Below are 27,729 nucleotides of genomic sequence, written 5' to 3' on the forward strand. Positions count from 1 at the left end.
TGTGCAATAGATATTAAACAAGGGGTTAATGATTTAAATAAACACATAGAACACAATTAAGTATACAATAAGAATGAATTTACTTGGCAAACAATATTTTTAAAAACCTTGTAAACTTTAATGTGAACACAATGTAGATCAAATTTGTTTACATTTTACATGGAATTCCATACAATAACAAGCATCTTTAACAACTAACAACATATTTCAAGTAAACTTGTATATACCCATTGCTTTAAAGAATTATTCTTAACATAAGTAATAGAATTATATTTGTTAGCCCATGTTTCTGCACATTACATTTCTCACTTACTTATCTGCTCGTAACACATCACAAAAACAGAAATTCTCAGGAAAGAAATATTTACAATTGTATGAAAAATAAAAATTCTTTTGCATTGTAACTTATGTGAATATGATCAAATATCCAGAATATATAACTAAAATGATGTAAATATTCACACTTGAAAAAAATAATCAAGTATAATACTTGCTGATTATAGTGAGAAAAAATGTATTTTGAGAGTGGTATGGGAACTCTATTAATGTTTTTTTTTTTTTTTTTTTTTTAAAGCAATGAGTACTGTAACATGCATTTTATCTCAACAAAGGTTACAAGTCAATATGTACAACAGAGTAAAATTTTCTCTAGTATCCTGTTAAAGATATTCTTTAAACTTTAATGTACAGTAAATACTATATATAGTCAACTTATTTCCGTCCTTATCTATAATTGATCTATAGGTTTGCACAGAGAATCAGGAACATGCAGAAAATTTCCAGATAAGTCTGTAAGGTCTATTATCCTAATCAGAATGAACATAGCACTGTATTTTAAAACTGAAGTTTTTCAAAAATTATTTACACTAAACATTTTTTAGTTGCTGTGAAGTTATAATCCACTTGGATGTAATCTAAATTCACTTTTCTATATGAATCACTTAATTTCCAGAATTTTCAATCTGACTCACATTCATCCAACACTTCAAAATCACTTCCCATATCCATGCTTATACCACTTCCTACACTGGCAGCATCTGAAATATTTTTTGAAAATGAGTAAAATCATTTGAATCTAAACAGGCCATCACAGGCAACAAATTATTTCATATATCATCTTTATTGTACTTGCTTTTTATCTCTGAATATGTAAAAGACACTTTCAAAACTTTCACAAAATGAGTAAAAATAGTTTCATTTTTCAATAAACTAAAGTTTTGTGTATGCACATGACAGTGTCTGTCAATTTATAAAATAATGCACAAAACCTCTGAAAACATAATAAATACTGCTCTATGAACCAAACATATTTCTTTTTTAGCATAGTTACAAATAACATTTGTTTTTCACACTGTAAATGAAACCTTTATGAAAGGAAAAGCTCTTAATGAAAATATTAACCTTGTTACGTGAGGGCCTTAAACTGAGCAACTCAAATGAAAACAATGGAGAAATATGAATTTGGTATAATTTAAATGAACAGGTCTCTCTTAATAGAAATATATTAAACCTACATATATTTACTTTTTTTCCATTTTGAATTTTCACAAACACATGTAATTGATGGATTCTACCATTTTTCAAATGTCAGATTAATTAAATAATAAATACATTCACATAAATATACTCACCCTCATGTTCTAAATCATGTATTTCTTCATTATCAGTCTCATTTCCATCTAATGTTGACATTGCAGCTAAATCTTGATTTAAGCTACTTTCACTAGTGTGTACAGTTAAACTGATTTCAATACTTTCACTGCTATCCTTCATATCAACATCCTTTCCAAGGTCATCTTTTTCAACCTCCTTTCCAATGTCACCTTTTTCAACAATCTCCTGGCTGTTTGATTGGTCATCTCTTTCAACATTTACATGGCTGCTTGAACCAATGTCATCTTTTTCTTCAGTGAAGATTTCTGTATCATCCTGTTTAGTTTTAGTTTCGTCACATTTTTTTTGCATGGAATCAACAGTTTTTTCAGGAGATTCAAATCTACACAAACTGTCAATTGCCTCAAGCACAACATCTATTTTGATTTCACTAGTAGAACTTCCATTGTCTGAGTCTCTAGTGTGATCTTCTTGCAAGATTGGTAAATGATCAATATTGCCTAATTCTAAATGAACTAAATCAGAAACACTGCTATTTTTATTGCTTTCAAATGAGTCAATTGATACAGATAATTCAGATTTCTTATTTAAATTGAATGTTTCTAAATTGTCAATGTTTAATTCAAGACAAACTGGTGTCTTTGACTGATTGTTTTCACTTGTCACGTCGGAGTTATCAGATAATAAAACCATCTGCCCATCAGCAATGTTCTTATCAGGTTGGTTAATGTCAGAGGTTTTCTCTATTTCTATTTTCTTCACTTCAAGTTGTATATTAACATTTTCTTGCACTTCTTCATTGTCTAAGTCCAAAGATTTGCTGTTGTCTACTTCATTAGAATTTTCTTCTATTGATTCACTTAAACTTTCTAGAGGAACTAGCTCCTCCATTTCTAAAGATATAATGTCACTATCATCAATATTAGATTCTGTGCTAGTTTCCATTGCTATTTCAGATGATGTTTGCTCTTCGTTTGCGGAGACAATAATTGTATTCTGGTCATTTTCATCTTCTTGTAACACTTCAAATCCTGAGATTAGCTGGTCCTTTTTTGCATTAGCCACATGCACAGTATCAACAATTTCTGATGTTTTCTGACTTTCAAGTAATAGTAATTCAGGTTTATTTTCTTGTTCAGGAGCTTCTATACCCTGTGCCTTACCCGTTGTACCTGAAATGCTGTCAATTTCATCTGTATGCAAGGACTCGATGAGGATATTATTTTCATTTTCAGTCTCATTATCACTATCTAAATCAATGATTTCAGGCTCAATTGTTTTCTTATCACACATGTCAATTTCTTTTTGAGCACTCTCAATTCCACTCGTATTTTCTGCAGACAAATTCATTTCTGTTTCCATAGTTTTAACATTTACTTTTTCACTAGCCAATGTTTCTGTTTGTAATATTACACTTGATTTATCCATGTTTGGTGATTTTGTGTCATTTTCTGTCAGAATTGTAGAAGTAGTTGTTTCTTCTCTAATTTGTTCCACATTTAGCACTTCCTCTACTTTACTTACTTCTTCTTCCTCAATGTTATCAGCTTGTTTTTCAGGACCTGATTCCTCACTCAGATCAATCATCACCTCTAAATGTTTTTCTTGGTTTTCAGTTTGTGAAATGACAGTATTATCTATCATAATTTCTGGAGCATTTGTAGGAATAGATAACTCTGTTTTTTTCTCATCTTCTTTACTTTCAGTATGTGTTTTAGCAGCTGACCTTCCTCTCCTTGGTGTTCTCTTTGAAGTATCTGGATCTGTTTCATCTGTCTTTTCATCAGTTTCATTCTGATCTTTATTGTCAATTAATTCTTCCATATTTTGAATGTTACTTGAAACATCCATAGCTTCCTGGCTTTCTTCAGGTTCTATTTGCTCTGTATTAATATTCTCCTCTACTTCATTTTGTTTTTTAGCACCTGATCTTCCTCTCCTTGCACCTCTCCTTGATCCACCTCGTCCACGCCCTCTCCCCCTTTTACGCCCTCTAGTTGTTTTAGCTGGAATGTCCTCCTCTTGCAATGAATCATCCAATGATGAAATGTCAGTTTTAGAAATTTCTTCTGATGTGTCATCAATCTCAACCTTTTGTGATGTATCAATTGTAATGTTTTCAGATTCAGATAGGATTTCATGTTGTGATGTTGTATCTTTATTTTCTTTTAATTGAGTTTCAGAATCTTTCTGAATTTCTTCTACAACTTCATCATTTTTATCAGACAAATTATCACCAGCCTTAGTTGCTTCAACTGTCGACTTGGTTTCATTACCAGTTTCATGTATTTTTGCTTCGATTTCAATCTCCTTACTTTGTTCTTCCTCTCCTGTCAACTTACTATCTGTAGGCACATTTTCAACATTCTCTGAGCTAGGTTTTAAATCAACTTGATCTTCTTTTGGTATGTCAATGCTTTTTTCCCATTCCTTAGTTTTTTCAGTGATATCTTGTTCATCTTTTTTATCATCATCATCTTTGTTGAAATCCCCATCTTCAGTATCAGAAATAATTTCTAGTTCCATTTTCTGCATTGTGCTATTCCCATGGTTAACTTTAACTTCCATTTCCTCATCAGAATCACCAACTTGGTCAACAACATTTGCATCATCATTAAAGTCAAAATCAGCGAAATCATCAACTTCACCAACTTCATCGACCATCATTAAATTACTTTCCATTTCATCACTGGATATATTTTCTAAATCATCATCATTGTTATCTATTTCAGAGTCACTTGAAACATTTTCTAAATGTTCATTAATGTCTGATACAAATTTCTCCGAAGAACTTGAAATATTTTCTAATTCTGGATCAGAAAAATCTGATGCACTGTCTACATTTTCATATTTTGCATTTCGTTCTTCATCGTCTGATATAGAGACTATATCAACTTGTAAGTGTCTTTTAGGGACATACTTAGTTCTTTCAGCCTTTTTTTTATCCATGGACTTCTTTCTAACTGATCTAGTTTTTTTAAGTGTACGTTTTTCTGGTTTTACTTTTTTCTTGATACTTTTAGTCTCAATTTTGGATGTATCTTTTATTTCCTCAATTTGTTCTGGATTAACATCATGTAAATTACTTAACTCCCTTGTTCTTGGTGCTGCTTTTGGTGCTGGTATCTGAGATGTTCTATGTGTCTGAACTACTTCTATTACATTTTCAGGTTTTTTCTCAGTAGTGTCTTTTGCACCTAACACTACTTCAATTGTGTTTCCTTCGTTTTCATCAATTATTGTTACTTCAGTCATATTTTTTGCATCAGCTTTTTGAGGTCTCCTGCGACCTTTATTTGAAACATTTTGACTAACAGATAAGACTTCAATTTTAGATGCTTGAACTGCATCAACACCAGTTGAGTCCAATTTATCATTTGTTGATTTTCCATCTATTACCACAGATAAATGTTGTATTTCTGCTGATTCATCATTTTCTTTCAAAGCTATAGGATCAGTTTTAATTTCAGTCTCTTCATCAGCTCCCTCTCCAGTAACTTTTTCTACCTTTGTTTCAGACATTTCTGTGTTTTCATCTGTTTTACTTTCTATCGTTTCACTTGTCTTGGTAGTGTCCTCATCACAACTCTCATCAGACTGTGAGTCAATTGAAATGACAACAACATCAGAATCCTTTGCCAGTTCAAGTGGAACTGGTTGTTTCTCCTCTATCTTTATGATACTCTTATTATTACTATCTTCTTCATCAGACATATATGTGACATTAGCTTGTGCATCAATTTCAACCAAGTCATCAGCTTTAGTTTTCACAATCTGCTTTTCATCAGTTGCTACAATAATTTGTTTATCATCTGAGAAAAACAATGTACACATTTCCTCTGAAGTGATTGTAGCCATTTTCTCATTCTTTTCCGTAGGTAAAGATAGATTTTGAGAAGGAGGTGGTGGAGGTTTGATCTCTTCAATAGGTGCGGAATCATCACTTGTAATAGCCAACATGTCTAAATCTTTCTTTTCCTCACTTATAATGTTTTTCTTTTCTTTTTTTTCTATTTCTTTCTTTTTATCTATTTCAACAATTTTATTTTCCTCTGCCTCATTTTCTATTTTCTCCACAGCCTCTTTTTCAACCTGATCTAGTGTTTCTTGTTTCTTCGCTTGCACTTTATCAATCAAACTTTGTGCAAGAATCATTTTCCTTTTCTCTGAAACAACTGGTATTTTTTGGTTTTCACCAACAGTAATAAAGTCATCAAGGGAAGGCGGTTCATCAATTATTTCTACTGAAGCTTTTCTAACGGGTTCAACTTTTGCTGCTTGCTTTTTTTGTTCTTTTGAAACAGGGTTCCATGGTGGTAAAACAGGATTTTTCTTTGGAGGAGGGGTGGCTTGTTTAGGTTTGAATCCAGTTTTATTAAGAATATTAATTTGTATTTTTCCTTTCTCTTTCTCTCTCTCCTTTTCTTCTTCATTTTTTCCTTTTTCGTTTTGTGTAGTTTTCTCTTGTTGTTTACTATTAATATGTTTGTCCCATATGGCTTGCATTTTTTTCTTTTGCTCTACTTTTCTTGCTTCTGCAGCAGGATCCTTTTCCTTGGGTTCTTCAACTTTTTTAGGTACATCCTGTTTTTTCACTTCCTCTTTCTTTGGTAAATTTTTTTGTATTTTTTTCTCCTCTTCTTTCATTAGTGACATTCCAGCAGCCTTATCAAGATTAAATCTTTGTTCATAAAATGGATTTTCTTTCAGGTAATCCTAAAGATAGAAACACAGATAAAAATTTAATCGATGATATAATTATTTTATTAGTTTTGGTTTTCTTCTTTGTCAAGTTTTCATTTCTTACAATGTGCAAAATATTGAATTAAATATAATATATGAAAATGTTGGAATAAAAAGGCAAACAAGCAACATGATGACCAAGATTCTTGTTCTCACTTCTTATTCTTAACTGATAAAAAAGATTGTGACATAGAAGAAAATCTTGCGTCATTTTGTTACTTAAAATCGTATAGTTGCACAAGTAGACAACAGAACAATCACAGACATTTCTGACTATGGACAACCTTATATATTCCCAACAAAATCTATGAATTTGACCATTAACCTTACATATAGAATATAGATATTTAAAGTTATCCTAATTTAGAGTTATTTCTCACAATTTGATTGGCTGATATTGTCCTAATAAATTCAGTACAATTTATTATGACGTCAATTGGAATTATCTCCCTTATTTAGTTTGTCAATTGGAATTATCTCCCTTATACCTCTGACCTAATAAAAAACAAGAGGCTGTCACAACGACAGCAAACCGGATTTATTAATATTTATTTGTGTCCTGGCAATATCACAAGAACCATTACTGATGAATGATGAAAGTGAAAATCGTCAATATCAAATTTGACCTCCATTTTGTCATCAGTATCAACATATTAAAATTTGAAAAGCTTAGATTGAATGGTTCATGAGTAAATGCAACAACGTGAATGGAAACGCCATTTTACAATCTTTCAAGAACCATACCTCCTGAACGGTAAAAGTCAAAATCGTCATTATTGAACTTGACCTCTATTTTGTCATCAGTAACAACATATTAAAATTTGGGAAGCTTTGGTAGAACAGTTCATGCGTAAATGCACGGACACGACTGGAAACTCCATTTTTCAATCTTTCAAGAACCATAACTCCTGAACAGTAAAAGTCAAAATCGTCATTATTAAACTTGACCTCCATTTTGTCATCAGTAACAACATATCAAAATTTGGGAAGCTTTGGTAGAACAGTTCATGCGTAAATGCACGGACACGACTGGAAACTCCATTTTTCAATCTTTCAAGAACCATAACTCCTGAATGGTAAAAGTCAAAATCGTCATTATTAAACTTGACCTCCATTTTGTCATCAGTAACAACATATTAAAATTTGGGAAGTTTTGGTAAAACAGTTCATGCGTAAATGCACAAACACGACTGGAAACTTCATTTTTCAATCTTTCAAGAACCATAACTCCTGAAAGGTAAAAGTCAAAATCGCCATTATTGAACTTGACCTTCATTTAGTTGTCAGTAACAACATATTAAAATTCTAAAAGCTTTGGTCGAACGGTTCATGAGTTAATGCACGGACAACATTTGATTGCCGCCCGGCCGCCCGCCGTACATCCCCAAATCAATAACCGACATTTTTGTCACAAGTTTTTGTTTAATTATCTAAACCTTATTTTGTTAATCTTGTCCTTTTATTGAATTTTAATATTATAATATGTAGTAGAACAAAATCAGGATAAATTTGTTACACAGTGTTCAATTGTCCTAATACAGAATTTTATTGTGTCAATAAAATTCATATCGGGTTTGGCTTCGACTCACCCCATATGAATTTCATTGACCCGATAAATTCTCGTATTAGGACAATCGCACACTGTGTAACTAATATTATATGGCTTCATTTACCTGTGGATCAGTTGATAAAAAAACTTTGCGGTCGTATAAAAATGTCGCTCACTGATTAACTTTTTTTAGAAAGACAGATGTAAAATATTTTCATCATACCTGTGCCTTCAAAGAAGACATAAATGTGTTTTCTTATCTTCTTAAATTATAACTAGTAGAATTATTATAGAGATTGAAATGTTAAACTTACCTTTGATAGATAACTGTACATACACTTAACTTCAGTTGCTCAAACATCATAGGTAACATCAAAGTCAATCGGGGTTATTGTAGCTAAATATTAAGCACAAACGTTGGAGTTTAGCAACATCAATTGCAATTAATAATGAAAGTTACAGGGTAATAAGCATGTTATCAAGCAACTGAAGTTAAAGTATGTTCAGCCTTACCTGATACTTAAGATAATGGTTTTCAGTTTTGATGTGATGTTCAGCACTGATATCATCTCCAGCATGTTCTTTACACAAAGTACAATAATAACCTTTGGTAGCCATGAAGAACTCTTGTCCTGAAGTTAAAAACACATTCATTTAAATTTTAATACAATATATATCCATGAAGAAAATAGGATGCTATGATGTAAAATAGATAGAAATCAGAAATATAAAATTCATAATTGCTGTCTGTACTTTGTGAGACCATTTAGATGACTTATGATTAGAGTCAGGTATTCTAAAGGACCATTTGAATGACTGTAATGATTGAATCAGGTCTTCATATTTATAAGGGACTATTTGAATGATTGACATGGTTAATCAGGCTACTCTATAAGACCCTTTGAATGACTTCTGATTGATTCAGGAAGCTGCAAGACCATTTGGATAGATTCTGTCTTTATATACTTATTCAATTAACATAATGATACAATAATTATTTATATTTATTGTTGAGATCCAAAACATTCATTTAGACCATGGGAATTGATAACAAAGTAAATATGCAACATGAGTATGTAACTTGTAGAATTTCTCTGATGAGTCTAAGCTATCCACAAATAAAATCCTTTGACATGTAAGAAACCGTTTAAAACTAGAATAACACACTCAACAAGAACAAAATGTACAGTCTGTGTTTTGACCATTGCAAGTTCAAATATAATTAATATACGAAACTGGCACACTATGACACCAAACTATATCATTTTTCAGTTTGTCTTCAAAAAACAACCTGGGTATAACCCCCTTATTTGGAATATATATTTCAAAAGCTCACACCATACAAGAAAGTTCCATAGTAAACACCCATGAACAAAAACTTTACTGAAACAACTGGATGGGGGGATGAACATACAAATGCACAGAGAAGAAAACATAATTAGACTGTCCTAGTTGGGCAAATAAATGAAATACTTTATATTAAACTCTCTGATTAAACTTTTGATACTTGCAGTGATATTGTTGGCTTTTTTCAAAACTACCTCTACCCTTTTTTATTGGGGAAATAAGCGTCATTTTTATCAAATTGGGAAAATTTAAATAAACCATGAATTTGACTGGAACTTCAATTTGCAGACCACCTTTCAAGAGGTAAACCCTCATTTGAAATAAGACACCTTATTGTCAGTGATGATACATACATAGACCTTCAATCTGCACATATAGTCATTGTAGGCATGAACAATGTTTAAATGAGTGTTTTTCAGTTTGTATTCATGCACAATTACTACTAAGACTGCACTGTTTGGGAAAAAAAATAATTTTGGAGAATAATATGAAGCCGTTTTTTTTTTCAAATTGGGATTCTTCTCCAGGGGAAAAAAGCCTTTATTGTGCTACTCCTGTAATTTAAGGCAAACAATATCACTGAGATCGATTAGGAATTTTACTGCCAAAAAACAAAGTGTAAACTTGACACCCAAGTCATCATTATACACTAATGTTTCACATATAAACCTCAAAAACAAAGTGTAAACTTGACACCCAAGTCATCATTATACACTAATGTTTCACATATAAACCTCAAATTTTATCTTCTGGAATTACCAAAAAATCTGGATGAGTAAAATTTTCAATGACTATTATTCTGCCATATTTTGGATCCAATGGGACAAATGCAAACTTTATCAGTAGGCCATTATTATATACTAAAACTACATGTACTAAGATCAAATCAATGTTACATAAAAAATCAAGACAGCTGTATAATATCAATTCAGATACTGGCAACATTATATGATAATTTTTTTCAAAGGTAAATAATGGTGATAAATAGGTCTAAGTGATACTTAGGGTAACTCTTAAGTATTACATTAAGATCAATTGAGTAAGAATATCTTTATGGACTATAATCTGAAGAATTTGTATTCATATATATGTTCATGTATTACAACTATTAAACATTTATTTCATTAGTTCTTACTATATGAACCGGTTTCTAGTAGAAGTTTTCCAAAAAAAAAATATTTGGTTAAAATAAATTTGGTTCCCTTTTAACTCATCTTATTCCTTTTTCAAACACAAATAGTAATTGTCTCTAAATATTAAGCACCAATGTTGGAATAAAGTGTAGAAAATTCATATAATGCCATAACACTTGACCTACAGACAAACACATTTGCCTTCACACATCCCCCCCCTGCAAACTGGACATCGTTAGATTAACAAAACATTCAGACCAACTAAAGGGAAGTATTAAATGTAAATATTGATGAATATGTAACCAGCTGTTAACATCCTGTTGACACAGTCACATCTCATTGTTTGTGATCGGAAATTTGACAATAGCTCAGAATAGCAGTTTTAACTAATTTAAATGTTAGTGTTCAAAATGAAAACCTTCAATAATTGAAAACAAAAATAAAGCACTGATGAATAATATCTTGAGGGAAAATTTCATTGACCTTTTTTTCTGAACATTTAAAAAAAAATATATTTACAATAAATTAATTTAAATTCTCTTTTAAGTTGTATAAATCTGAGTGAGAGTGTTTCCATCTGGCAACCAATTAAAGAGATTTAATCTACTTAAACTCATCCAAAAATAAAATAAGAAGCCTTAAGCAATAATCTGTTTTTCATTTACCAATATAAAACATTGATCAACTATATAAACATGTACTTTTTTTTATCAAATAGCAAAGTTTCAACATTAAAAAAAATATACTGTAAATTCAGAAATTATTGCAAGGTTTTTTTATTAACAAGAATAACGCAACTGGGTGAGTAGTGCAATAATAAGATCCCGCAATCTGATATTTAAAACGTATATCTGTATGCAGTATTCCCAGCAATCTGATATTTAAAACATATATCTGTATGCAGTATTCCCAGCAATCTGATATTTAAAACGTATATCTGTATGCAGTATTCCCAGAAATTGCAATAATTAATCTCACATTTTTTTTTATCTTCAAAAAATCGCATTGATTAATACACACAATAATTTCTGAATTCACATGTACAATATTCTGATACCAATTTTGTCAAGGCACAAACCTGCACAGTCCATTTAAATCGTGATATGGTCAACGTATGTCAATATGTGTCAAAATCAAATTATGCATTAATTTCCAATTCCTTGAAAATTAAACATTTGAATTTTCTCCAATTTTAGTTTATCACTAAAACAATGTTTGATCAAACTGACCCTGGTATGTGCTAATGAAATAAATATATTTGAAGAAAAGAGAAGAACACAAATAATCATAAGGAGAGCTCAATATCTTTACTTCACATATAAACATGTACATTTTGTACCACCTTCATGTGCAGTTTTTAAGTCTGTCTAACTGAATGTCAAATATGATTAAAATTTAAGGTCTGATGTCTTTCTTACGATCTTCTTACTTCTTCATAAACAATTAATAATTGCATTTACTATTATTCAGTATATTTTATTAGTATTTAGTTGTAAGAATGTCTCTGGTGTCATGTCAAATGTGAGAAGTCTATGGTGTCAGTCTGTCTGTGCCCTCTTTGCTGTTCACAAGATAAGGACAAATGTTTACACAATTATGTAACCCAGTTATACTGACACCCACACAACCATTGACTATGTAGGTGACAGTACAGAGGTTGTACAATGGAGATTCTGTGAGACCTTTTATTGGAGTAACTTCTACTTTGATATCTTCCTTGTTGTCTGTTTTCTCATTGTTTGGTTTTTGGGTCTTCAATTCTTCTGGCAGCCATGGCCTGTCATACTTGTTTACCAACTGGAAAAAATAATACAAATCAGCAATCATTTTAAATTAAAAATAATTATTTATTTATAATAGCAAAAGAAAAATACAATTGCATATTCATTTAAATTATATCTGCTTTCTTTTTATCAAAATGTTAACATGCTATTACAAATCTACATAAATCTTCGACTTTTAATGGATAAAAAATAATATTGTGAAAAAAAGAGTAACTTACATTTTGATGTTTTTTTCCATGAAGATGTTGCATTAAAGATGTCAAACTAGAGCAAACCACATTACAGGTACGACACCAATGATTTCCTGGATCAAAGAACTCATACTTTATCTTCTTTACTGGTTTTATAGGTTTGTATGTATCCTAAAATGATATTGGTTAAGACTTTTAACAAAAATCATACATTTATGTATATGGATTTAATCCTTCTGTATCTAATATTCCAAATCTGATCATGTTACAAATTGATACAAGATGAAAAATGTTAATATTTTAGGCCTAAAATAAAATATTGTTTGTTTCCCCAATCCCGACCGACCCTGCAAAAACAGTGCTATTCATAAAATTTTATTGTCAAATTTAAGTCAAATATTATTTTATTCATTTCTGATTTTCAGGCTTGCAGGATTGTCCAATGTTTTTCAAGCTTTTTGGAAAAAATAAAATGATTTCCCTACCTTTCGACCCACACCTGGCTTGGCAGGGTAGGGATTGGGGAAACAAACAATATATTAATTGAGGCCTTACCATAACTGCATAACTGTGTTAAGTAAAAATTTGTAAGGGTTCCGCGGAACCCAGTGTCTCGCCTACTTTTGCTGTAAATTGCTGGATCAACAAAAATGAGGGAAAAAATCAATAAAAATATTTCGCTTGATACCATGTTTGGATTGTAGGAAGCTTCTGTCCAAGTTTGGTAAAAAATCCTGGATAATTTATGAATCTAATAAATGTTTTAAAAACTTTAACTGCAGACTGGATGTAATGTTAACTGGAAGGAAAACTAAGTCCATTTATAAGTAAAATACAGATACACAGGTACAAAATATTAACAAAATTTCCTTCTAGATACTAGCTTTTGATCATAAACAAGCTTCTGTCTTAGTTTGGTACAAATAAAAAAAAGTATAAGAAAGTTATCAAAATTTTTTAAAATTTAACCACAGAGTGAATGTGTTGTTTCCTGACAGAAAAAAGTCCATTTAAAGTATTAAAATATGGAAAAAAATGGATGTGTCATTTTACAAAATTTACTTCTGGATACTATCTTATGATCATAAACAAGCTTCTGTCCAAGTTTGGTACAAACCAAGGATAGTTTAAGAAAGTTATTAAAATTTTAAAAACTACAACCACAGAGTGATGTAATGTTTTCCCGAAGAAAAACTAAGTGCATTTATAAGTAAAATACGGAAAAAATGGAATTTTATTTTCACAAAATTTACTTCTGGATACTATCTTATGATCATAAATAAGCTTCTGTCCAAGTTTGGTAGAAATCCAGGATATTTTAAGAAAGTTATTTAAATTTTAAAAACTTTAACCACAGAGTGTATGTAATGTTTTCCCACAGAAAAACTAAGTCCATTTATAAGTAAAATACGGAAAAAATGGAATTTTATTTTCACAAAATTTACTTCTGGATACTATCTTATGATCATAAACAAGCTTCTGTCCAAGTTTGGTAGAAATCCAGTATGGTTTAAGAAAGTTATTAAAATTTCAAAAACTTTAACCACAGAGTGAATATTTGTGGACGACGCCGACGACGACGGAATGTAGGATCGCTTAGTCTCGCTTTTTCGACTAAAGTCAAAAGGCTCGACAATAAATGATATAGCAAAATCTTAGGCATATCACACGAGCTTCCAAAAATGTATATATGTGGATTGATATCCTTTACTTTTAATGTAAGCTCCAATATACTAACATATTGATATCCTTTACTTTAATGTAAGCCCCAATATACTAACACCTATAAATATCAGAGCAGTATCATGTATCATACTAAAATATCCACTACAATGGTCTACTGAAATAACTTATTTGGTTTATGAAAAGATTTACTAGTACTATTTATTCAGAAAACCTAACATCTGAAGATATTTACAGCCGATTGCTTTGAGTGTGTAGCCAGTAGGCATGGTAGGTAAAGGTAATATCTTTGTTTAACTTGCTAACTAGCTGAATCCTGAAGTTATTAACAGGTATACTAGCCGCCTTCCTAGTAGTCTAGTCCTACAGACAGATAGATTGGTTATATGTCAGACTTATCTACACACACTGTCGTTAAGGAGGGTAGTTTACCTAACCTAATAATGACTTTACGGTTCAGCTAGCAAGCAAGCAAACAATTATTTAACCTTTACCTACACACTCAATGCAGTCAGCTGTAAATTCTATGCTCAATAATCTACTTGAAAATGAGTATCATTGCAACAATGTATTAATTCTATACCAATGATCTTGTACAAGTTATTCTTAAAACACAGGTCTCAACTAAAAAAATCTTTACTCTAGAAATTAAATAAAAGATCAGCTTTTTAAAATCATATTAATGGTGTAAATACTTGTCTTTCAATACAACCTCTCCTTTTATTATCATAATTTAAGTAATTTAAATGTATTCATTGTAATTTACAATTGGTACTACTCATAAAGAATATTCATAAAACTACTACTTACCTTTTCTGGTGTTGATTCAGATGCTACAGCCTTAGGTTTTTGTTCCTCTACCTTTGGTTTCTCTTTTTTTTCTGTTGATGATTTAGTTACAGATGAAGATCGACGATCATCTTGTCTAAGTTTTTCTCTTGAACCAATGTCATCTTTTCTTTTTGGTGTATCTAATTTCTGTTTTTCTCTGCTGCGATCATTATATCTTTTGTCTGTTCTTGGTTTTTTAGCAGATGATTCAGTTGCCAATGGTGATTGCCTAGAAGCTGATGATTCACGAGACCTTTTAGGGGTTGAAGGTGTGTCTTCAACTGAAGCCTCACTCAAAAGCTTTGTTTTCTCTTCTACTTCCTGTTTCAGTTTGGTAATTTGTTTAGCGATTTCATCCTGTAGAATGCTGTTTTGCATTAGGATTGGATCTTTATGTCCATCCTTTTGTCTTCTTCTCTTCCTCATTAGTTCATTCTGTTGTTTACGTAAGGAAGCTAATTCCTGTTCTAATATTTTCAATCTCTGTTGAACATGTTCCTTGTCTTTGATTAATTTGTCTTTCTCTTTTGATGTAAGGATTACTTTAGTGATAGTTATTTTCTGTTTTTCACTACTAGCCTTTGGACTTGATTTCTCAGTTATAGTCTTTTTCACTAGAGTTTTTGTTTTAGGTGGCAGTACAGTTCTATTTGAACTTGTGGTTGTAGAACTGACTATATTCTCTTTTGATTTTCCCTTTTCTCCTTTTTTAACTTTCCTTATGACTGTTACAGTCTTTGTTTCACTTCTTCTAGGAGGGTCATCCATATTCTTCAGTTCTACAGTCTTCAAATTAGACTGTTTCTTGGGTAGTGATTTTGTTGTTGATGTAAAAGTGTCTTTCCCTTTGGATGTTTCTACTGATTTGAAGGAATCCTTATATGATGTTGAAGTAGGTGGGGGAGGTCTGTATGGGGAATATCCAGGTGGGTATCCTGGAGGATAACCTGGAGGTGGTCCACTATAAGGAGGAATAAATCTAGTTCCATAGTTTGGTTGACCAGGTGGGGGTCCCCACATGCCAGGATGACCAGTGGGAGGCATCCCATATGGTGGTGGCCCTGTGTAAGCTGCAGGTTGGGGAGCAAAAGAGGAAAACCCAGATACAGCATATGGTGTTGTTGAGACTGGAGTACTTGTTGCTGGATACGAACTGGCCACTGTAGACACAGCATATGTAGACGCTGGTGGATATGAGCTAGCTGGGACTGCATAAGGTGGTGATGGTTGCTGAGAGGCTGGTACAACTGCAGGTCTGCTTCTATCATCACTATACGTCTCTCTTACAGGTGCATGTCTACTTCTATCATCACTGTAAGACTCCCTTGTATAACCCCTGTCACCTGAAGGTACAGAGTCCCTTCTTTCCCTAGAAGACACAGTATCTATCCTTAATTTAAGTTTGTCACTTGTAGGTGATGTCATTTTTGCCTCTCTTAATAAAACATCAACCATTGATTCTTTTTCAAATTTATTTTTCATGGGGAAAAATTCTTTCTTAATATCATCAGTCAGTTCTCCTCCAAGAAATGTTGATGCTTGATCAATACCATACTGATGAATTTCTTCTTTTGGTTTCATTGGAGTTGGATGTGCCTTTTCCTGCATTCTCTTTGACATTTCAAAATCAAAACCAATAGACTTCAGTATGTTTTCTATAGTAGGATCATATTTGGCTTTCTTTTCTGCTGGGGATGTGCTTTGTGACTGATGACCTGAAAAAGATGCACTAGTTGTGGGATTTGTCTGTCCTCTTTGACTTGTAAACATACTCAGGAGATCAGATTCTTTTGGAGGCAACTGCTGTTGCGTACCATGCCCCCTGTAATCTCTTTCTGGGGGATAATCAGATTTGTGTTGATCAAATCGTGGAGGGTATCTATCATCTGACCTAAACCCTGGTTCAGAGGGTCTTTCATCCTTAGGATAATGAGTATGTTCATTAGGTTCTCTTCTGTCATAGTAGTTTTTAAGTTTAGCTTCTTTTTTAGCTTTGTCCTCACCATCATCACCATAGAGAAATCTCTCCTCATCTTCAATATCCATATATGAGGACATTCCTGGTAGACTAGATAACGATTTTGGTGATGTTTTTTGGTATCCTTTTTTACCACTAGCTGTTTGCCCTATTGAATGTATTTGCTTAGGTGCTCCATATGGAGTTGATGGGAATGGTGCATTTTTGTCTGACGTGAATGCTGGTTGATCAGGAGCACTCTTCTTCAAAATAGATTTTAATGGTTTAGTATCACCAGATCCTGGTGCGGTCTGTTGCGACTGCAAAGTACTGTATGGATTTGGGGATGAGTAAGCTCCTGAATAGGCATGTGATGAATGAGAATCTGGAATTCTGTATCTATTTATAGATTCACTTTGAGAATGTGGGTCCTGTGAAAATTCTTCTCTGACAAAGGATGGTTTGTCTCTTTCATGTTCATGACGTCTTTGATGATCATATGAATCACTTCTTCGTGAATGGTCCTCATATCTATCCACCTTATCTCTACTTCCATGATCTCGCCGATCTCTTTCACTACTATATTCTCTTCTCTCGCTACTATATTCTCGTCTATCACTGTGGCGATCATGTGAGTCATGTCTTCCACGTTCACGATCTTTTCTATCTCGGTCACGTGATGATGATCGCCTATCTCGGTCACGATCATAAGAACTGGGCTTCCAATCACGGTCAAAAGAATCAGATTGACCATGATCATGAGAACCTCTATGAGGTGAGCGGGGACTTTCATACCTATCTCTCCTAGTTTGTCTTTTGTCACGATCATCACCAGATCCACCACCATACAACTCATCATATCTTTCATCTGAATGCTGCTTCATGTCATCATATGTTTCATGTTTTTTGGGTGGTGGTCCAAGCCTACTTGAGAGTGGACTTTTGGATTTCCCTTCTTTGTATATTTCATTACCAACTGTGATCCTTAGAGACTCATGTGAAGGTGACATCTCATCTCGCTGAAAACAAAACAAAAATTTCATAATCATGCTCAAGTCATAATGTACTATTGTTTTTTGCTTTTAAACTTAACCAGATGCTCTGCAGGGTGCAGCTTTATACGACTGCAGAGGTTGAACCCTGAACGGTTGGGGGCAAGTATGGACACAACATTCAAGCTGGATTCAGCTCTAAATTTGGATTGTGATTAAATAGTTGACACAGCATAGGTTTCTGACACAGAATGAATGTGGTCTAATGAACTTTGCCTTTAAGCAATTCACTATGCTGTTGAATATTAATCCTTTCAAAAAAATGTTTGAAGAAATTTTCTTTTTATTTACGAAATCTGAAATGAGAAAAATTGACCCCCCCCCCCCCCCAATTTTTTTTTCACATCCCCCTTTCCCTTATTCCAAAACTGATCTCTATTCAAATTTCTAATGGAGTTTGCAACAATAACTACTCATTTAAATACATCATAAAATATTAAAATGTAAAAAAAGTGCTTTTAATCAGTGAATGGTAAAGATTGTTTTAATTTATTAGTTGGTAGTAAAAGTGAATATACATTGTATTTTGTATAAAACAATGATTTAAGTTGATTCAACTACTATTCTGGACAAAGAAAGATAACTCCAATTTTCAAAGAATATTTCATTAAAACTGTGCAATTGAAAATTTCTTGCTATTTCACAATACTGTGCAATTAAAGATTTCTTGCTATTGCGCAATACCGTGCAATTGAAAATTTCTTGCTATTGCACAATACTGTGCAATTGCAAATTTCATGCTATTGCACAATACTTAATTAATATAATAATTTTGGACCCCGATTTGGACCAAATTGAAAACTGGGCCCATAATCAAAAATCTAAGTACATGTTTAGATTCAGCATATCAAAGAACCCCAAGAATTCAATTTTAGTTAAAATCAAACGAAGTTTAATTTTGGACCCTTTGGACCTTAATGTAGACCAATTTGAAAATGGGACCAAAAATTAAGAATCTAAATACACAGTTAGATTTGGCATATCAAAGAACACCAATAATTCATTTTTTGATGAAATCAAACAAAGTTTAATTTTGGACCCTTTTGGCCCCTAATTCGTTGGGACCAAAACTCCCAAAATCAATCCCAACCTTTCTTTATGGTCATAAACCTTGTGTTAATATTTCATAGATCTTTATTTACTTATACTAAAGTTATGGTGCGAAAACATAGAAAAATGCTTATTTGGCCCCTGATTCCTAAACTGTTGGGACCAAAACTCCCAAAATCAATCCCAACCTTCCTTTTGTGTTCATAAACCTTGTGTTTAAATTTCATAGATTTCTATTAACTTGTACTAAAGTTATTGTGCGAAAACCAAGCAAAATGCTTGGCCCTTTTTTGGCCCCTTATTCCTAAACTATTGGGACCAAAACTCCCAAAATCAATCCCAACCTTCCTTTGGTGGTCATAAACCTTGTGTTTAAATTTCATAGATTTTTATATAAACTTAAACTTAAGTTATAGTGCAAAAACCAATGTGTCTTGGACGACAACGAAGCCAACATCATACCAATATAAGACTGCAAAAAAGTCGTATAAAAAAATGCAATTGTATGAATGACTAGATTATATGTAGAGATGCTAAATTTGCTTTCTTGTCGCTAATTATTTCTTCTTGATGCTTATTTGAGAGACGGCATGAAAGATATTCATCATTGTTAGTGTTACTGTTAGTAGTGGAATCCGGGTCCATTGGTCCTGATCCATGTTCGCCCAGGGTCCATTCTCCCTGATTCTTATTTTTTTCTTATTATTGTATAGTTGCATAATGTTTACCATTTGAAAGGAATGTGTTAAAATTATAAGTTTCCCTTTTGATTTACATAGTAAAATACTGGAATACAATGTGTAATTTATCTTGATATTGGTTATTTGCTGGGACTATTATACTAATAGTATAATTGTTCAAGGTATTTGTTACCAAACCAGTCTATTCAGTCGAGTTAAGCATTAATTGGGAGACTGCTAAATCACATGTGTTAAAGTAGTTTCAGAATAAAATAATAAATGAACTTGTAAATCCTTTTCATGATTTACAATTCCGACCGTACATCTTTGTTTTTATGAATGTCAATTTGACTAGTTTATCAATACAAAATGTTGTTTTTATCATTAATCCATCAAAGCAAGGCTGTAGCGCATTGCCGAACAAAGCGAGCCGATTTTTTTTTAGGGGGGGGGGGGTTCGGGTGCCTGAAACATTGTGAAACAGGAGAAGCTTATTTCAGCATTACTATGGGAGAGGTCAATGTATTTAAAATAAAAAAAAATTTTTTTTAAATATAACAGAAAAGCCTTATTTTTTTATAAGCTAGCCTAGTAAGTAACAAAACAAGTTTCAATATTAATAGTCTAGTCAATTTAGCTCTAAAATCACTCAAACTCCAACTAATTGCAACAGAAGGTCCGAGTACACAGTTATCGTCCCTTGATTTTCGTTGTTCACGAATATAGTCCCTAGTGTGGACAGTGTGTTACTTGTCATTTTTTTTTATACCCCTTCCATATTTATTAATTTATGTTTTATGCCTCAAGTAGCAAGAAGGGGGATAAAACTACACTGTAAAAAAATTTGATTCATGAATTATAATGTAAAGTAGTGATTTGGTCCAGTTGAAATAGGTAAAAAATAGCATTTCGGAAGCTGTCAAAAGATTTCAAGACCCCCTTCAAATAAAATTTTCCATATTTTGAAGTTCTCTATAATTTAGATATAATTTGTCCCAAAAGTGTAAGAATATTATGGAGAAAGCGCAGGTGGGATTTTTTTTATTTCCATTTATTGTCTAAAAGAAATGCACTTCGAAATAACTGTGTACTCGGACCAGAAGCTTTTTTTACTGCAAATTATAATATAGACTTGTACTAACAACATACTAAAACTATACATTGATATAATTTGCGGAAAAAATAATTTTGGGTGAACAAATGGTGAAATATGTGGTTTTTAGAGAAAAATGCTGAAAACTGGAAAAGAAGAAAAAATATTATTTATTGTTGCATTTTTAGACCTAAAGCTTGTGGAAGACAGGAAACCTTATATCTCAATAGAATATTAATATTCATATTGAAGTAATTTTGAGGTGAAATGAGTGATTTTTAGTGAAAAAACGTCGAAAACTGGAAACGCAGAAAATCTCCGTTGTGAATGGTTTAAATTTTTGAAGTTTGATCTATATAGAAAAAAGAACATATTATTTTATGTATAAAGCTTATCTCTGATGGTCAACCAAAACTTTCCGATTCTTCTGTGACCTGTACTATCGAAAAGAAGCTTCAACACACGTTTTTTGTCAACTATATCATTCCTATGCACATGGAGCATGGCAAACCCACAAAGCCTGTCACCACCCATTGTAGCCCATTCTCAGGTTTTCAAATGAATAGGTACAGAGAAGACTAGACCAACATTGTTACTTAACTGGATTTTTGACATGCTAATGTCACAAGTTACATGTATACATTCCGCTGGAAGACAAGTCAACCTACCTGGACACATTATTCTACCAATTTTCAAGTCTTTGGTTTGACCTACTGAGGTTCGAACCCACGACCTACCGCACTAGAATCAATGGAACATGCTAGCATACAGACAATGCTGATCATATATAATCAGAAAAAGAACTTAAAAAATTCCATAGAAAAGGAGCTTCATGATTTTGTTTAAATTAATTATAAATAATTATTATATTTTTGGTCAATCAATTATTTTATCGATTAGCATTTGTTGTTCAGTGAGTTGAGTGTAAACATTGGTAACTATAGCGTTATCAATTCAAAAATAAACCAAGGAAAGTAATAAGCCAACATATTTATAGGGGGTGTTTATACTCATGAATTACCTTTTTTATCTTTTTTTATCTTTAAAGAACCTGTCTTTGACCAGTTTTGTAAAGACATTAAGATTTGTTTTAATTTTTTAATTTTGATTTTTTGGAACACTTATTTTTTTACCGTCGCCGCTATGGTTAAGGCTGCAATCGCTGCTGCAGATTGGACACACTGTACAGGGGCGGATCCACCCATTTTAAAAAGGGGGGTTCCCAACCCAGGACAAAGGGGGGGGTTCCAACTATATGTCCCCATTCAAATGCATTGATCGGCCAAACAAAAGGGGGTTCCAACCCCTGGAACCCCCCCTCTGGATCCGCCAATGCTGTATGTAGTGTGCCGGTAGATAATTTGAAACTCGAAACTCATATATTGATAATGTAAAATACATAATTGAAAAAAAAATATGACACTTCTTAAGTTTGGTCGTCGTTTCAAAAGTGAGGCATTTGCCTCTATTACGCTACTGCCCTGCAAAGACAAGTATTTCAACAATCAGTGAGAAGTACTATGTCTGACAAGCTTTCAATGTGTTTTAAGAAATTCCAAGAATATATACATGTACAATAGAATTATCTGAATAAGATATTAAATATAATGCCCTTTATATTGATATTTTTTTTTTAAAGTAGTGGGAACAACCCAGGGTGAACGGACCTAGGGTGAACGGGCCCGATACCTTATACTAAGCCTTATAGTCGCCGTCAGCTGAAATTCGTAGCAGTTATCAGTAAAAATAATCTAAACTATCAACCACGTTCACTCATGACAGTTTTTCACATTCCATTCATAAATCGCAAAAAGAAAAACCACTACTAACCTACCTTTTAAGTGATTGCACTGTGATAATCCTGACCTTCACATTTTCCAAGACAATCATGAATGGTGGAATCCACCTTTGTTTTTACCGGAAGTGTTTCCGTGGAGTTCAATTTCATAAAATTTGCATAGAGCGCGGGAAACCTTATCACATCAATGAAAAGAACATTTTAGGAAACTGCGTAAGTGACGAATGTCATATGTAAACAAATGATCCTCATAGAAACGAAGATGGCGGAATTACAATGGAAAACATTCTGGAAAATGTGAAGGTCAGGATTATTACAGTATGATCACTTAAAAGGTAGGTCAGTAGTGGTTTTTCTTTTTGCAATTTATGAATGGAATGTGAAAAACAATACCTTGAGTGAACGCGATTGATAGTTTAGATTCTTTTTACCGATAACCGCTACGAATTTCAACTGACGGCAACTATAGTAGTGTAACCAACATCCCAAACCAGGAAAGCTGTTCAACGAGTATAGTATAACTGATTCAGGGAAAACTCAAATTTGTTGTCAACTTAAATACTCAGCTGTGGAATGGAAAATTGGCTTTTGAAATGGGCATATATCATGTTTATATAATTATGAACCTGGGGTCCAAGACGTTCCAAAACAGGCCTCTTCGTTACAGGGGAGCGGGAACGATCTCGATCGTAATCATCTGGTTGTCTTTTCTCTTTGCGAGTTGTAGCAGATATGCCTCCACCTTTGCTGCTAAATTGACTCCCTCCTCGACCTCTACCTTTCCCCATAAATACCATTTTACAACAAAATAATTTGATTGAAATGGAAAGTAACTCGCACTTCGTTATAATTTTGTAGAGCGCATGCGCTTATCGTAAACTGCAATGTCGTAAAATTTCATTGTTATTATATATTTTAATGAATATTCTCGCAATATTTATATTGAATCTTCAGGTTACATTATTTTTCATTTCATTGTGGTATGAGTAGGTAATCAACAATGATAAAAACTATCTTTTGATTGACAACAACCATCAAATGGTCGAGAGAAATGTGGCCTTCTGGGAGTGGCGGTGAAGTTAAAAGCAGTAGACTCATTGTCTGAGTCAGTGTTGTGTATTGATGCTGTTCAATAAAGGATGTTAATAGTGATAGTAGATACACTCGTTGTTAATTAAATTCAAGCAATGTCCTCGGCTTTGGGTGGCCCTGGAATGTCCCATCGTGGTAAGAATTGCCAATTATTGTTGACGTTTTTATTCCATTTATAATTTAAAATAATTAAAAATATTTAATTAAGAATTACAACCATTTTTTTTAAAGACTGCTGCAGATGTCATGTGTTGCCGAGTTTGGGTTGTTCCAGAGACATATTATATGTCTCTGGTTAGAGACATATATTATATGTCTCTGGTTGTTCTTATATACATACATATTATCATTCCAATTAAAATTTGATTTTTGCTTTCTATGAATAGATTTTATCATGTCTTTTTTTCTTTTCAATATTACAATAATGACAATATAATATGGGTTGACCAAAATAAGACATATTTAATTTTAAAATGACATAAATAAATCAAATGTTTCATCCCTTATTAGTAGATATGTCTTGGTAAGAACTGAGACTACTAGTAGTCTCAGGTAAGAAAGACTGTCACTTAGTAGTAAAAATTCACCAGAAATTATTAGTCGACTCCTCAGTATGAATACCCTAATGATGACTCTTTTTTTTTTGGCGGAAACTATTGAAGATAGAGAGAGTGAAAGAGAAACTGTGAAAAGTTATCAGCAAATTGAGAAAATTTACTTGACCAGTTACCAATTTCATCAGACAACCTCTTTTAGGGGTTGCTGTCATTGAAGGATGATTTTTTCACAATTTTTTGGTGGAAATTTTAGAGATAGAAAGATACATTAATTAACGATCACCAAAATAAGATATATACACATAAATAAGCATGATAAGTCAAATTTACCAAAATTATGAGTCTACTCTTTCTAAGTGTTATTGCCCTTGAAAGTCAATTGTACCCACCTGCCCACTCAACATATCTGTAAATAGCAAATTGTATTTTCCAACAATAAAAGATAGAGCTTGACATACCTACATTGTAATAAAAGACAGGTGTTACCTGATGACCCTATGAAGGTTGTTGGTGCATGTTCATACTAATTATAATAAATGTAATATCATCATATTTTTCAGTAACGAGTTACATAAATTTGCAGGAAATTGTATCATGCTTCCCAGATGCAAGTTGACAGGAAATCCTATGCTAAGTTACAAGTGTCAGAAAAAAATCCTGAAAAAACAAAAAAAGTTTCTTACTCTCTCACTCCAGATCATGTCATTATGATGATGTGATATGAGGTTTATTGTTGCCAGGTTGTTGAAACTATTATTTTATAGTACCTCTGGTGCAACCAATGGGAGACTTGCATGTATATATTAAAAAGAAGATATTGTATGATTGCCAATAAGACAAATCTCCACAAGAGAGCAAATGACACAGAAATTAACAGCTATAGGTCACCATACCGCCTTCAACAATGATCGTGGCCCATACCATTTAACCTTCATTTGGGGGTTTATTTATTAAAGTGGGTAGTATGTTTGTAATGTATGTAAACCAGCAGATATTTTAAAGGCAGATTTACTGGTACATTTTGTATCATTTAATCTCTTGGTTCATGTAATGAATTTTTTCTTGATTTGATTGTTTTTTAGGCTATTTCTTTAATGATTGAGGGACATTTACGTGTTAGAACTAAGTACATACATTGTATATTTGTATGCAAGAATTTGTCAAGTATGCACAAAGAGAATTAAGAAGAAAAGATAACATGAAATAGCTTTCTATAAGTATATCTAGATGTGTTAGAACCATTACCCTTTTTGACTATTTTTTTAAACAAAACAAACTCTGAAAGTAAGCAACAAACATAGTGTGGGTTAAAGATCTCAAAATATTTTTTTACTACACAAAGTTTTCCATCATTTAACCATACATGTAGATGTAATTACAGTGTACATCTATGATTTAACCATGCATCATGTTACTTCTTGTTTTACTTACAGGGGCCAGGCCTGAGGATGGTGTGCGTGATATGATTATTATTAGTGATATTGATGAAAATGGGATTAATATCAATTTAAAGACAAGATACAAAGAAGATAAAATATATGTATCCTTTTCAAATCTTAATGTTTCATCTCAAACATGTCAGCAAATTAAACAGGAACTTTTGTATGATACCCTTTCTAGCCATGAGCAACAACAACCATGTAGATACATGTATGATTAATGAATTAAGCTTTTTGTAGTTTCATATTGGATGTTTGATATATTATTGCATATCATAAGATGAAAGTCTAATGTATCTGCATCCAACATGTCCAATAGGATTAACAGACTGACTTTCACACTTCAACATAATTATATAATTATCTTGATATAAAAATAAGTTACATCTTACTAAGATTCTTAGTCTAAATTTGAGTTCACAATGTACATGTATGTATCAAATATACTGACACCTAACAAGGTCTGTACAACTAATTAGGTCTTAAGTTTTTCAACAAAGAAGGCCACCTCTACTTAAGTTCATGTCTCTTTAATTTTACCTCACATCCTACTTTTTTATGTAAAGTCTAAAAAAATTCATGGATGGCTTTGTAAAGTAGAAAAGTTTTAAAGAATCAGATATCTTGATTTTTGTTAATGCATTTAAAAAAATCTTAGGGTATTTTCCTACATCATTCCAGATGATGCTTTCTCCTCTACTTGTAACCCATATCCATCTCCTTACTTGTAAACCCTATCAAATAGTGGGGCGGAATTTTGGGGGGGGGGGGGGAATCATACATGTAACTTGGGTTAAATTATTTTAATAGTGATCAGATTATTCTGATCCTCTCTAAAAATAATTGTGTAAAGGTTTTATATCTGCAAAGTATTAATTTGTTTATAACATTCCTGATTGAATAAATGGAGATGAACATTTGTATATATAAATGTTACTAGGTTGTTTACAATGGTAAAGTTCACTAACATAAAGAATTTAACATCTGTTGGCCTCCTTGATGAAGATTGATAAAGTCAGCAGGAAAGCACCTGCTTGATTCATAAAAAAATCCTGTAGTGTACAGATATATATATAGGTTTGAACGTTGTTTTCAATTTAGGCTTGTTTATATACATATATTTCATACACAATAAATTGTCCATTTAAAAGTTAAGAAGGGACTTATAAGTAATAGAATTACTTTAGAAATATACTGTATTCCTTATAATAGTACATTTGTGTAACTTTAATTTCTTAATGTGTCTGTGTCATCCACAATAAATACCTGTGTTATTATTTGACAGTCACATTGTAATTAGTTGTAAGAATTTGTAATTGAGAGTTAATAAATTGTTATAAGACCCTTAAATATGTTAAGTTGAATTTGTTGACCTTAATAAGTATGTACATGTAGCATATATAGGTCTGTATGTCAGACTGATGTGTTCAAATGAGTAATTAGTTAATTACAGTGTGTTTCTGTTCTTTAAAAGTATTTATTGTGGATGACACAGACACATAAAGAAATTAAAGTTACACAAATGTACTATTATAAGGAATACAGTATAATTCTAAAGTAATTCTATTACTTATAAGTCCCTTCTTAACTTTTAAAGAACAGAAACACCAAAATTCATAACATATTTGTAGAAATGAATTGCTACAAATGTACAACTAAAAATTAGGTTTTTTTAAAAGAAGGAAGCTATACATTCAGTGTACACAAATTCAAACTAGTGAATTCGAAATTTTTTTTTTTCAAGACTCCCCTCTTTTTTAACACTGCCAGTGTATGACTTTATATAATTAGTAACAAGTCAACCAGTGTAACTTAACACAATGTTTTGTACTTAATTCTACATAATCTATGATGTACATCACTGTTTAAATAGATAATCTGATTATATCTTTTCAATGCCTAATACAGATTTTACATGCGATACAGATGAAGTGTATAAAAATAATAAAATCCTGAAATCAAAGTTATTTTGTTTATCCTGAACTAAAATTTGTCAAGATTTCATAACTCCTGTAGTACAGACAGTGAAACTATGTTGTCAGAGATCACCAGAAACAGGAGCAAATCTTTTGTTATGGCTAGACTCCTAGTCAAAATTCTATTCAAGTTTGATACAAGTTTCTATTTTGAAAAAAA

The 27,729-nt window shown here is 32.3% G+C and overlaps 2 protein-coding genes across 8 annotated transcripts in view; one reads left to right on the top strand and one right to left on the bottom strand.

The window, feature by feature from the left end:
* Window positions 1-96: 96 nt before the first annotated feature.
* LOC143067806 (uncharacterized) lies at window positions 97-23,364 on the bottom strand. The gene is made up of 7 exons (XM_076241355.1): window positions 23,132-23,364; window positions 14,855-17,851; window positions 12,389-12,532; window positions 12,069-12,183; window positions 8,420-8,538; window positions 1,632-6,330; window positions 97-1,037 (listed from the first exon to the last, which is right to left on the bottom strand). The coding sequence occupies exons 1-7, from the start codon at window positions 23,300-23,302 to the stop codon at window positions 958-960; spliced, it is 8,325 nt and encodes a 2,774-aa protein (XP_076097470.1). The 5' UTR covers window positions 23,303-23,364; the 3' UTR covers window positions 97-957.
* A 182-nt stretch (window positions 23,365-23,546) lies between these two features.
* Window positions 23,547-27,729, top strand: part of LOC143067803 (myosin-VIIa-like) — a 141,513-nt gene continuing 137,330 nt past the window's right edge. For 5 of the 7 annotated variants that reach the window (XM_076241346.1, XM_076241348.1, XM_076241350.1 and 2 more), the window contains exons 1-2: window positions 23,548-23,732; window positions 25,588-25,694. In XM_076241346.1, coding sequence (XP_076097461.1) covers window positions 23,693-23,732; window positions 25,588-25,694 — 147 coding nt within the window. In that variant the 5' untranslated portion in view covers window positions 23,548-23,692. Of the gene's footprint in view, window positions 23,733-25,587; window positions 25,695-27,729 lie in introns of all 7 variants that reach the window. The other 2 variants (XM_076241345.1, XM_076241344.1) reach the window with 1 other exon arrangement.

Source organism: Mytilus galloprovincialis, chromosome 3, assembly GCF_965363235.1.
Source record: "Mytilus galloprovincialis chromosome 3, xbMytGall1.hap1.1, whole genome shotgun sequence".
In the NCBI taxonomy this organism is placed as follows: Eukaryota; Metazoa; Mollusca; class Bivalvia; order Mytilida; family Mytilidae; genus Mytilus; species Mytilus galloprovincialis.